Genomic DNA, 12,085 nt, shown 5'->3' with positions numbered 1-12,085 from the left:
TCTAAACATTTCCCCCCGCCTTCGTTAACTATAGTTAGCGAACTAATTTTGTGACTCATTTGGGAGAATAGGAAGTGGACAGACTTTGACTATTGGACGTTTTAAAACTGAATTCTGTGTACGAACAGAAACAACTCGTATTAGGCCATCTTGGCCTGGATAGGTTTCGGTGATTCTGCCGAGAGGCCATTTGGATGGAGGATATCTCTCGTCTACGACCAGAACTAGAGAACCTTCCTTTATAGAAGAGGAAGTTTGATTCCATTTATACATAGATAGGTAACGTTGAAGGCATTCCTTAGACCATCTTGACCAAAAGCAGTCTAACATTTGACGAGTACGTTTCCATCGAGATAGTTGAGAAATTTTAACATTTTCGAGCGAAGGCTCAGGTACTATCGAAAGTGAGTCACCTACTAAAAAATGACCTGGCGTCAATGCCGTGAGATCATCGGAGTCATCAGTTAAAGGACTTAACGGCCTGGAGTTAAGGATAGCTTCAATTTGAATTAATAAAGTGTTCATGTCTTCATAGGTTAGTACAGATTCACCTAGAACTCGTTTCAGATGATATTTCACAGATTTGACTCCAGCCTCCCACTTACCTCCGAAGTGAGGTGCAGAAGGTGGATTGAAAAGCCATTGCGTACCATCATTTGCAAGCAGAGTTGCTAACTCATTACATTCTCTTGACGAGGATTGAAATAATCGTTGTAATTCGGCATCTGCTCCTTTGAAATTTGTTCCGCAGTCACTTCTAAGAGTTGCACATATTCCTCTTCTCGAGGTGAATCTTTTATAGGCAGCGATAAAAGCCTCCGTAGTGTAATCCGTTACTAGTTCAATATGAACAGCAGATGTAGCTTCACACACAAATAGTGCTATATAACCTTTATAGGTACGAGCGTTTTTTCCTCTCCAAGTTTTTAGTGGAATAGGACCAGCGTAGTCAATTCCGGAATGTAAAAAGGCTCGAGAAGGGGTAATTCTCTCTACTGGGAGTTGACCCATTAATTGTTGAGCTCGTCGTTGTCTATACCGAGCGCACTTAACGCAATTGAGAATGAATGTTCTTACTGGAGCCCGCCCTCCAATAATCCAATATTCATTTCGAATAGTTGCTAATGTAAGTTGAGTTCCTCCATGCATGGTGCGCGAATGAGCATCTGCTATTATCAGAGAAGAAAGAGGTGAACTCTTAGGTAAAATTATAGGATGTTTTTCGTCGGCCGATAAAAGAGAAAATTTGAGACGACCTCCTACTCTGAGTAGACCTTGATTATCTAAAAAAGGGGTTAAACGTAAAAGAGGATCTGATTTGTGCAAGGTTTGTCCATTAGATATGAGATTAAGTTCCTTACGAAAGGATGATTTTTGAACTAACGAAATCCAATAGAGTTTGGCTTTTTCAATTTCTTGAGTAGTTATCGGATCGGTTACGGTTAAATGGGAAGATTTTCGGAATCTAGCTACTATTCTAAGACACCATGCAGTAATGCGTAGTAATCTAGTCAAGCTAGAATAACGAGTAAGAAGAGACAAAGTATTTTCTGATGTAGTACTAACACCGATGGAAACTTTGATCAACCGTTCTTCGAGATCACTCTCAATAGGAATGACTTTAGATGTTTGAGGCCAGTTGGAAGCATCTTGCTGTAGCCACGGTGGTCCGGTCCACCAGTCGGTACGTTCTAATAATTGAGAAGGTGATAAGCCTCGTGTAGCAAGATCTGCTGGGTTTTGAATACCAGGAATCAATTTCCATTTAACTTGTGGTAGGGTTTCTTGTATGAAACATACTCTATTTTGAATAAATTCCTTCCATCTGGAAGGATGGTTTGTAATCCATGTTCGAGCTACCTCAGAGTCAATCCAACCAAAGATAGGTATATCAAGTCGTTCGAGTACTGATAAAATTTGAGCCATTAGCTTAACAAGCAAAACGGCTGCAGATAATTCAAGTCTTGGTATTGTCAGCTTCTTCAAGGGAGCAACTTTAGTTTTTGATGCCACCAATCTAATAGTTACAAGTCCCTTTTGAGATACAGATCGTATATAAACGACGGCTGCCATAGCTTTTGATGATGCGTCACAGAATCCGTGAATTTCGAGTTCATCCTTGATTTGAAATCCAAGCCATCTTGGGAATGTGAATTTTGGCATTTCTTGTAGTTGTCGAATAAAATTCATCCATTTGTCAGAGAGAGAGGAAGGGAGTTCCTCATCCCATCCGAGTCCATTTGCCCATAGTTCTTGAATAAATATTTTAGCTGAAATTGTAACAGGTGAGAGAAGCCCTAACGGATCAAATAATTTAGCTATTGTCGATAAAATTGTTCTCTTAGTAATAGTATGAGGAGTAGTCAAATTTAATGTAAAGTGGAATTGATCGATAGAGGGTTGCCAGCACAATCCAAGAGCATAAACCATAGTAGATTCGTCAATTTGAATCGAATGTACATTTATGCGGTGTTCTAATGGAATAAATTCAAGAATTGCGGAATTATTACTAATCCATTTCCTTAGTGGAAAACCCCCCGCCATACAGAGCTGGTCAACTTGTTGAACCACCGACTTGGCTTCTTGGATCGTGTCGGCGCCTCCGAAGAAATCGTCCATATAACGACCCTTTTTTACTGTAGGAAGAGCTAGTGGAAAACGATGTCCTTCATCATGTATTAGCTGAATAAATGAACGCAAAGCTAGAAAAGGTGCACTAGTTAGTCCATAAGTAACGGTTATGAGAGCAAAAATGATAATGATTTTAGTTAATTGTTCCATCCACAGAATTCTTTGGAAGTTTCTATCTTCTGGGTGAATTAAAATTTGTCGGTACATTTTTTCGATATCAGTGAAAAAGACAAAGCGAAATAACCGAAACCATATAAGGACATCAAATAAATTCAATTGTAAGTTTGCGCCGGAATGCAGTAATTGATTAAGTGAAATTCCTGTAGTGGTAGGACTTGAACCGTTAAATACGACCCGTAGCTTGCTAGTAAGGCTATGTTCTCGCCAAACTCCGTGATGCGGTAGATAATAAACTAATTCTGGTTCAGGTTGCGAGTCTGATACTCTTTCCATATGATGTAAGTCCTTGTATTCCTGAATGAAATTGTTATACGTATTAGCATAGTCCGGATTTGCAGCAAATCGATTACATAAACTGTTAAGTACTCTGGTGGCTCTTATTTTCGAATTTCCAAGTTTGTTTGGTGATGATTTAAATGGAAGCCGAACTATATATCTTCCGTTCGAATCTCGGCTATGCGTAGCCTTAAAATGCTCTTCGCATTCTTGCTCTTCAGCGGATAATTTTAAAGTTTTAGAATTGGGAATTTCTTCAGTTTCCCAGAAACGTTTTAGTAAATTATAAAGGTCTTCCTCTACCTTGACATGATAGCCTTGCACTTCGGTGCTTTGAACAGTTGAACCAGTTGGGCCAGAGACAATCCAACCCAAAGCTGTACGTTGAGCTATTGGTGATTCAATAGTTCCCTTAACAATTCCCCTTTCTATGATCTGGCAATATACATCAGCTCCTAATATGAGATTAATCGGTCCAGGTTTATTAAACTCTGGATCTGCTAACTCTAGATGATCAAATTGTGGCCATAATGAACGATCAATTGAAGTAGCCGGAATATTTGAAGTTAATTTTGGAAGAATATAAGCTGATACCATATATTCTTTATTGGAATCAAAATGGGGCTTAAGAGTAAAAGAAGTTATACCCTTAGTTTTATTACACTGTTGAGCTCCTATACCGATCAAAGATATTTCCGAAGGAGTTCGTCGGAGACGAAGACGTTGAACAATTTGATTTGTTATCAAGGAAATCTCGGATCCCTGGTCAATCAGAGCTCTTACCTTAGTGGTAAGTCCATCCTCCGATACTATAACTACCTGTGCAGTAGCTAACAAAATTTGTGGAACTGTAACAGGATTTTCTATAGAGGAAAGTAAAACTTTAGCTTCAGAAACCTTATTTGTTGGAGTCTCCGCTTTAGGTGTAATAGTCTCTTTACTAACAGATGATTGATTCACATGAATAGTGGTATGATGCTTTTTGCCGCATTTCAAACAACGCTTAGTTATTCTACAATCTGAAACTTTATGACGCCCAAGACAGTTATAACAAAGTTTGTTTTTTGATATTATAGATAATCTCTGTTGAATAGTTTTGTTAGTATATTGAGAGCAAGCAGATGTTAAGTGCTTTTGTTTACATATCGCACAACTGTATTTAAGATTCGAAGAAGTTTCCTTTGACTTCTCTTGATGAAAAACCTTAGCGGAGGTAGGTTGTGTCTTCGTTTGATTCAAGATTTTCCCGTAACGGGATTTTTCAAAAGCTTGAAGAGAGAGTACTCGAGAAAGTAAAAATTCACTAAACTCTTCCCAGGTAGGGGGTTCCTTGGAGGATCCTAATGACTGCTCCCAAGCCTTTAAAGACTCATCATCCATTCTTTGAGACGTTATAAAGACGATGAAATCGTCCCAGTGTTCAACAGGACGTCCCAATGATTCTAAAGTTCTATGAATTTGAGTAATCGATGAATATAGTTGTTCGAGTTCGCTCGCTGAATTCTTATTCATTCTTTTGAGAGATAGCAAAGATTTAATTGAATCATTAACTAATAATCTTTTATTCTCATAAAATTTAATCAAAGAGTCCCATGATTTTTGAAAATTGTCCTCTGTAATACTAGTATTCTTAAGGAATAGTGCTGCCGTACCAATAAGACTCGATTTCAAATATTGTAATTTTTCTACAGCTGATATGTGAGATTTTCCCCCCACCATAGAGTGAAACATATCTTTAAAATGTAACCAGTTTTGCGGAGATCCATCGAATTCGGGAAGATTAATTTTCGGTAACCGAGCATAATGCATGTTTGCATAACTAGTAGACGGCTGAGAATCCAATTGAACAGATTGAGCTGATTGAGTGGATTGATTAGATTGGACAGATTGAGCTGACTGAACAGAAGTTGTAGGAACAATAGAGTCTCGATTTAATTCTAATAAAGAAATTATCTTTTCAATATTATCAAGATATTTTTCTTTTGTAGATAAAAACACGTCATCTCTAAAATAAATGTGCTCGTGAACTAAATCTTTATCGTTAGAATCAAGCCCAGCGATTGCTATATTAATAGCATCATGAATAATATTAAACTTTTCCCAAGCTTCTTTGAGGGATGACAGAGCAGAGCGTACTTGTTGAGTAGAGATACTTGAAGAAGTATCTTGTACCAAATTGTCGTACGAATCGGATAACGTTATAGCGAGAGTGAGCTGCTGCTCTAATCTGTTCTGAATGTGACTGAACCTCATGATTCCAGTCATTATGAGAGCCTAATGAAAATGGAACGACCTTTATCCCGTAAACGACACTTTACAAAATAATCACATTTTACTCAAAGCATCGTTCTTTCTTCGACTGACTGTATGCGCTATTTGAACTTTTAAATAGTAAAACTAGAAAATAACTCATAAATCTTCTAATTTTATATCATCCGGTTCTTTTCAATCCGGCTCGAAGGACCAAATTTATGTATAGGAACTGAGTATCAAATCTTTTATTAGAAAGGAAGGAAAGAACGATGCCTTTATTGTTTATGAAATAATTCGATTATAATTTTATATAGAGTGAAATCAATATATTACATTCGGTTGCGCAAGAATGCAGCAATTAACGTTAATCTCAATTAGACAATGTCAGAGTATTTTTAAACAAAATCAAAGGAATGCACAATATACTAAAAAATCATTAACGTATGCAAAGAACGTAAATCATACAAGAATAATGCAGTAAATGATTATATTGAATGTTTGTCATTAATGATTGAAGTTTTCTTGTTATTCTTTATAAGATCTTTAATCTTTCTTTTATTAATCAAACTACTAAGTTCAAGTAATGTTTCAGCAGAGAACGTCGAATAAGAATATGATTTCTGAAATGAATGATTATGTTATAATAGTGTATTGTACTTCAATCATTATTGACCTGAATAAACTTATATATGTTAAATACAAACTAATATCGCAAATTGTTAGCAAATATATACAGAGAAAATACGCAAGAAATAGAATAATAATAATCGCGGTTAACAAATAAAGGAATATAGTTTCTTGAACAAAGAATTTCTACAATATTTACTATTCGTATAAAAGATAATAATATCTATATTGACTTTAGTCCAGCTTAGTACTCGCTATTTATTATGTTTAGGATACGCAATGTCGTACTTGTTTAACACGATATATCACGCTCAAATCACGCGATGTTTCACGCTTCAGATATTCCGTTGCCACGCGCCGAACACGTTATGCGTTATACAGATAGAAGCACGAATAGCCTTATACTATTCGTCTTCTGGAAAGTTCACGAAGGAACTGAGCTCTCGAGAAAAGGCCTTTCTATCGTATTAATTTATGCGTGCCACAATTGTATTACTTTATGCGCGCCACGATATGCAATCGTGAAAATCTCACGATATTCTCTGTAACCAATATCCTCTGATTAGGCTATGTAAAGCCTGAATTTAATGTTAACCCAAGAACGGTTTTACCAAATAAATGATAAGGTTACCTTGCAATTAGCCAAAATTAGGCTTGTTCCAGAATAGGATAACTGGAATTCTCTCATCAGAGTATACTTATAAAGTATAAAGACGATGCAAGGGATCCTCGTCCTTCCAACAATATATCTCGGGATTAATGGCCGCCCTCGTCTTTATTATCGGAATTTCCTCGTTTTCCTTCTCGGCAATCAGAAAGTCCAGAGACGAAGTTTCGTCTTTTCCAATCCGTAATGTAGCTGTATATAACAGCTCTGCTTCCTCAGAAGCCGGGATATTAATGATTCTACCAATATATAGAAGTAGCGTATCTACGCAATATTTAAGCAAAATGATATATGCTCACTCGTTGAGCGTCCGAAAAGAAGTGACGACGAGAACGTCGTTGTTTGCGCGGTAAAGTCCGGGAACGCCTGCGCGTCAGCGTTGCGCACGAATATAGAAAGAAACACGACACATGCGTTTAATTAGACGGATGTCTCGCAGCGCGACTACATCAAAAACGCTGCTCGATAGATAGCGCGCTTACGGGATGTCGATAACAAATAGATTAAACTATATGGATAGCTCTCTGCTCATGGCTCTGTTTTACCCTAAGCTGCTTTGCCCGTCATTACCCTCAATGCAGAAAAACACTAGTTTCTAAACACTTCTACATGTTAAAAATACCTCACCTAATTTTTTAGAATTTTATATGAAAAAAATGCAGGACATTACATGTAATAACATTAAAAATTGTCACAATTTAATATTACGAATAAAAAAACGTTTTATTATATATAGAGTACGTATTTCTTGCAAGCGACAATACTTATCAAAAACATATAATAGCAAAACTATGGCAATGCATTCCCTTGTTAAATAATATTGCTAGACGTTATATATTGTTATAAGCGAGAATAACTTTTATTTACAATACATGAATTGTGATACATTACTTATAATACAGCAATAAAGAATATTTTATAATATTTCATGTTTTTAGTTCTTTAAATAAACGCGCGATTTCTCAACGTCCTTATTGGTAGCGCTATTATGTGTTCGTGCTGACGTGACCCAATCAAGAGAGATACATGACTTGACCAGACTCTCTATTCAGGGACACTAGTCATGGGTAGCGACTGTTGCGCGTTTCTAGCGGCCCCGAACAGAACCTTCCAAGTCGTGTATCGATGCGATTCAAAGATCGGGCGCGTATGCGAGTTGTAAAATAAATTTTTTAATAATCCTTTAGTAAAACTTAATTGATTATGTTGGAGGTGGTTTGAGAGCGTATGTTGAAGGGGAGAATGTACTGAAGGCAAACCACCTTATGTATGTTGGAATAATTTCCAAAAAAGTAGAGGAAATAAAAATAATGTCCTTGTGCTTAAAAAGCTCGGATTTGTTTGGGTGTTTTGCCTTCAGTACATTCTCCCCTTCAACATACGCTCTCAAATCACCTCCAACATAATCAATTAAGTTTTACTAAGGTTTATTAAAAAATTCATTTTACAACTCGCATACGCGCCCGATCTTTGAATCGCATCGATACACGACTTGGAAGGTTCTGTTCGGGGCCGCTAGGGACGCGCAACAGTCGCTACCCATGACGAATGGTAGCGGTGAAAGTGCGTTGTGTGATTTTAGCTTTGTTTCTGGGTTTAAAGATTAGTTAGGGATGTTCGATTCTCTTAGAAAAATCGATTCTTGAATCGATTCTGAATCGAATCATGAAAATCGATTCACTTAAAAATCGGAATCAAAGAATCGATCTTGCAAGAATCGTTCTAAAAAATCACAAAAAAACTATAAAACATGCATAAATGGAATTAATAAATTTTAATTAGTTTGTTTTTTAATTTTTAAAACTTTAATAAATGAAATAGAATAGGTAATTAAACAATTAAGCCTTAAATTTTAAAAAATTTTATATTAAAGTATTTTCAAAGCATACGTTTTACTGTTTTTACACTTTTTTACATACATTCTTAATATACTTTTACTGTTTCGTTTTTATTTCAAAATTATTCTGTTGTTAATTGCCAATCTTTAATGGACAGTGAATTCAGAAATAACAAATGTTGTAGATGATCGGGCGAAAGTCGGTTTCTAGAGTCCGTTAAGATATTGCCAGCCCTTGAGAATAATCTCTCAGAAGGCACAGACGTTCCAACAATTGCCAAGAATTTTTTAGCAATAACGGTGAGAGTTGGGTATACTGATGCAAAGTTTATCCAATAACGTATTGGATTTTCCTTATGATCTATCATTGGTTGATCCAAGTAGTGCTTTAAGTTAGTTGGCATCTCGTCATTCTCGTCTTGGTACCTATTTACACTCTTAGTTTTAAGAAGATCATAGTGAAAGGACCATAGGTCATCAGTTTTGTCCGATATTTCTATATTCGTTTCATCAATTGCATCATTAAGCACATTCGTCTGATCTAATTCTCTCATCCATCTAGCAATACGATTAATTGCACGTGAACATGCCACAGGCTGATTAAAATGTAATTTCTTGAACCTGGGATCCAGGATCGTTGTAGTTGCCATAATAGAATTGCTTTCTATTTGTCCAAATCTCGTAGTAATAGATTTTTCGAGACGATCAAGTAAAGCAAGTGCAGTTTGCGTTTTTAAGCTCCCGCGAAGTTTTTCGATTTTATTTTTCAAGCAATTGATCAATGGAATGACTTTGCTAGCCGTGACAAATCGTTCTCCACAAAGTTCCCTTGTAAGTTTTTCAAGTGGTTGCAATACTTCCACAATTTCGATTGCCAATTGCAGTTCACACGCAGTCAACATTTCAGGTGAATCCGGGAGACTTAATAAAATCGATCCAACATCTTTCGAGAGAGAAATAAATCGAAATAACATCGCGAAGGTTGAATTCCATCGTGTCTCAACGCTTTGGATTAACTTAAGGTGGTTGAGCTTCCGCAACGCATCAGCAGCAATAGTAGACTGTTTGAAATAGGTGACAATTCTTTTAATCTTTGCGCACAATGTTATTGCATCTGGAAAGTTCATCGTATCCTCAGCGACTAAATTTATTGAATGAGCAAAACACGAAATTTGTCTAGAAAACCCAAAGGTATCTCTAACTGCTTTTTTAATATTTGCTCCGTTATCAGTTACGACAACAACTATTTTCCCGTCATCGATGTGCCAGTCCTGTAAAATGGTTCTCATCCATCTTCCTATAACTTCAGAGGTGTGTCGCTCTGTCATTTCCGTGACACCAATCGTGGTGGATAGCAATTCTCCTTCAAATTCATAGTGAACGGTTATCCCTAAATAGCTGATGGTGTTGAGTACATCGGTCCAGATATCTGCCGTTACCGAGAAATAATCAATTTTTTCCAATTTTTGTTTTTCACATGCACTTAGGTATTCATATTTTTCTTCCATTTTTTTTGTGATTGACTTTCTTCCAGGTACAGAATAAAGAGGCACAATAGTTTTCATCAAGTTCCTGAATCCTTCATTATCTACTGTCTGGAAAGGCATATTATCCTTGGCAATCATAAACAGAATGGCATTAGTAATACCACCTGCTCTTGTACCTCCCTCTAAAAAGATAAATATTATAAATTTATGCACAGGTTCAATAAAGTTTAAATTTTTGATCGAGAGAGGCACCCGCCATGGCACTACGTTCATTCGCCTCCATAGGTGTTAAATACAGACTCTAACGTCCAATGAACGTAGTGCCATGGCGGGTGCCCCTCTCGATCCATTATATATAAATGTTACCTCCAAATGATTTTATTTGTTTAAATTTATTATCGATCCTTGGTTGGATTACAGATTGATTATCCGAATAAGAAAATCTGCTTTCTGATCCTGACAAGCTAGGTACTGGTGAAGAACAAGAAGTAGGAGTTGCCAAATTAAATCCATATCCAGATAGGTCTACAATAGGGATGGCTGTATTGCCTGTATTGGCTGTAGAGGTAGATGGCATTGATATTGATAATTGATTCTGAAAATAAACAACAAGAGTAAACAAATGATGCGATAAAATGATCAAAAGATGCATATAAATATTGTAAGATATTGATTTACCGAATTATTTGCTTGTTCAGAGTTAGGAGCCTTTTCATTACTATTCTCACTTTCTCCTAGTCCTAAATGTAGTCTCACTTCTTTATTTTGTGCATGATTTCGTCTTAAGTGATTTTTGAAATTAGTTGTACCACCACCTTTTCCACCAGACTTCACTTCTCTGTTACAAATGTTGCATGTAGCATTACCACTATCAGAGTTCTTTATGAAAAATTTCCAAATAGAAGATTGCTTTACTTTAGGCACTGTAAAACATATTTTTATATTCTTGTAATAAAATGCAAACAATGAAAAATATATATTTTTTATTTCTTGAAAAATGTTAATTAAAAGAAAAGAATAAAGGAAAGAAAAAATAATTTAAAAAGATTAGATTAGGAAAGGAGATGTTCAACATTTTGAAAAAGTATACTTCAGCATTAGCAAATATACCCACTTTTTGTATTGTTTTTTGTTTAACACCAAACACCAAGTCAGTCACCATTAAACATTCAAGGAGAAGTACAGGAGACGTTACAAAAATGCTGTGAGAAAAAAGGAAGACAATGCAAAGGCGTGTTATGAAATGAAAATAAAACCATGCAATATGAAAATAAAACCATTCTCTATGTTGATATGTGTCTCTTGCTGGAAAGCTCCCAAAAATAAAATAATTTACTGTGTTCACTAGTTGGTTTCCATTTGCATCAAAACTCAGATAATTCTTATTGTATAACCTGTATTGTTATGCGATAATTGTCATCAAAATAAGCAGGTTAGTACAAAATGACATATCTTATCTGAGTATAAAATACTGACATAACTGAGAGATTCAGTATTACTTTAATGTAAATGGGAAGCAACTATTTTTGCCCTTTACCTACCATCCAGCTGTACACGTGCCCACTCGTTCTGTACGCGCGTTGCTCGTTTAAACATCTGCGAATCTGCGCTAGGGTGCTGCGCGCTGCGCGCGTGTTGCACGCTCCCATCTAATGCCCGTATCACACTCAAGGATGCCAGAGTCTGGCATCCTTGAAGGTCTATCCATCAGACAAACTTGCATAGGTGCATAACCATATGCATAAAGAAACGGATTGGTCTATTTCCTTATCCTTATGCACATGCATATGGATTAATCAATTCTCTTATGCTTATGTTTATGGGCTTTTGCAAGTTGTGTGGATATAGCTTGAGTGTGATACGGGCATTAACCCCGGTGTCCACGATGCAAGAACTGTGTCCAAGTTTCGGTTTAAGACAATCAACTTGCAGTTCTTACAGAAAAGCAGCAGTTTCATTGGCTTAAACCGAAACTCGGACCGAAAAAAAAAAATTCGGTTATTCGATTCTGAGAGTAACGAATCGATTCGCAAAGAAATCGAATAGCAAAGAATCGATTCAAAAAAAGCGATTCTTTGACCAAAAGAATCGATCTTTTAAAGAATCGAATCGGAATCGAACATCCCT

At 36.4% G+C, this 12,085-nt stretch overlaps 2 protein-coding genes and 1 long non-coding RNA gene across 5 annotated transcripts; all 3 read right to left on the bottom strand.

The window, feature by feature from the left end:
* Positions 1-42: 42 nt before the first annotated feature.
* Positions 43-5,352, bottom strand: LOC139824359 (uncharacterized). Its single transcript, XM_071796888.1, has 3 exons — positions 5,224-5,352; positions 4,883-4,983; positions 43-4,537 (listed from the first exon to the last, which is right to left on the bottom strand). The coding sequence occupies exons 1-3, from the start codon at positions 5,350-5,352 to the stop codon at positions 43-45; spliced, it is 4,725 nt and encodes a 1,574-aa protein (XP_071652989.1).
* A 738-nt stretch (positions 5,353-6,090) lies between these two features.
* LOC139824360 (uncharacterized) lies at positions 6,091-7,077 on the bottom strand. The gene is made up of 2 exons (XR_011735083.1): positions 6,599-7,077; positions 6,091-6,509 (listed from the first exon to the last, which is right to left on the bottom strand). It is a non-coding gene; the product is annotated as an uncharacterized lncRNA (long non-coding RNA).
* Positions 7,078-8,245: 1,168 nt separating this feature from the next.
* LOC139824361 (E3 SUMO-protein ligase ZBED1-like) lies at positions 8,246-12,079 on the bottom strand. 3 transcript variants are annotated; one of them, XM_071796890.1, is made up of 5 exons: positions 11,500-12,079; positions 10,637-10,881; positions 10,325-10,553; positions 8,554-10,140; positions 8,246-8,356 (listed from the first exon to the last, which is right to left on the bottom strand). In XM_071796890.1, exons 1-4 carry the CDS (start codon positions 11,552-11,554, stop codon positions 8,594-8,596), a joined length of 2,076 nt encoding a protein of 691 aa, XP_071652991.1. In that variant the 5' UTR covers positions 11,555-12,079; the 3' UTR covers positions 8,246-8,356; positions 8,554-8,593. The 3 variants fall into 3 exon arrangements, with proteins under 3 accessions (XP_071652991.1, XP_071652990.1, XP_071652992.1); XM_071796889.1 differs by lacking the exon at positions 8,246-8,356 and having other exon boundaries at positions 8,480-10,140; XM_071796891.1 differs by lacking the exons at positions 8,246-8,356; positions 11,500-12,079 and adding an exon at positions 11,073-11,492 and having other exon boundaries at positions 8,480-10,140.
* Positions 12,080-12,085: the final 6 nt, after the last annotated feature.

The sequence above is a fragment of the Temnothorax longispinosus genome, unplaced genomic scaffold (genome assembly GCF_030848805.1).
Source record: "Temnothorax longispinosus isolate EJ_2023e unplaced genomic scaffold, Tlon_JGU_v1 HiC_scaffold_337, whole genome shotgun sequence".
NCBI lineage: Eukaryota > Metazoa > Arthropoda > Insecta > Hymenoptera > Formicidae > Temnothorax > Temnothorax longispinosus.
This window is presented reverse-complemented; position numbering and strand designations above follow the sequence as displayed.

Coding starts and splice junctions, on each gene's coding strand:
- LOC139824359 (XM_071796888.1), bottom strand. CDS start 5,352: ATGACTGGAATCATGAGGTTCAGTCACATTCAGAACAGATTAGAGCAG. Junction 4,984..5,223: donor CAAGTATCTCTACTCAACAA/GTACGCTCTGCT, acceptor ACTTCTGTTCAG/TCAGCTCAATCTGTCCAATC. Junction 4,538..4,882: donor GCAAACATGCATTATGCTCG/GTTACCGAAAAT, acceptor TCAAATTCATAG/AACTTTAGAATCATTGGGAC.
- LOC139824361 (XM_071796890.1), bottom strand. CDS start 11,554: ATGTTTAAACGAGCAACGCGCGTACAGAACGAGTGGGCACGTGTACAG. Junction 10,882..11,499: donor GGCACGTGTACAGCTGGATG/GTAGGTAAAGGG, acceptor TATGTTTTACAG/TGCCTAAAGTAAAGCAATCT. Junction 10,141..10,324: donor ACAAATAAAATCATTTGGAG/GTAACATTTATA, acceptor TTATCTTTTTAG/AGGGAGGTACAAGAGCAGGT.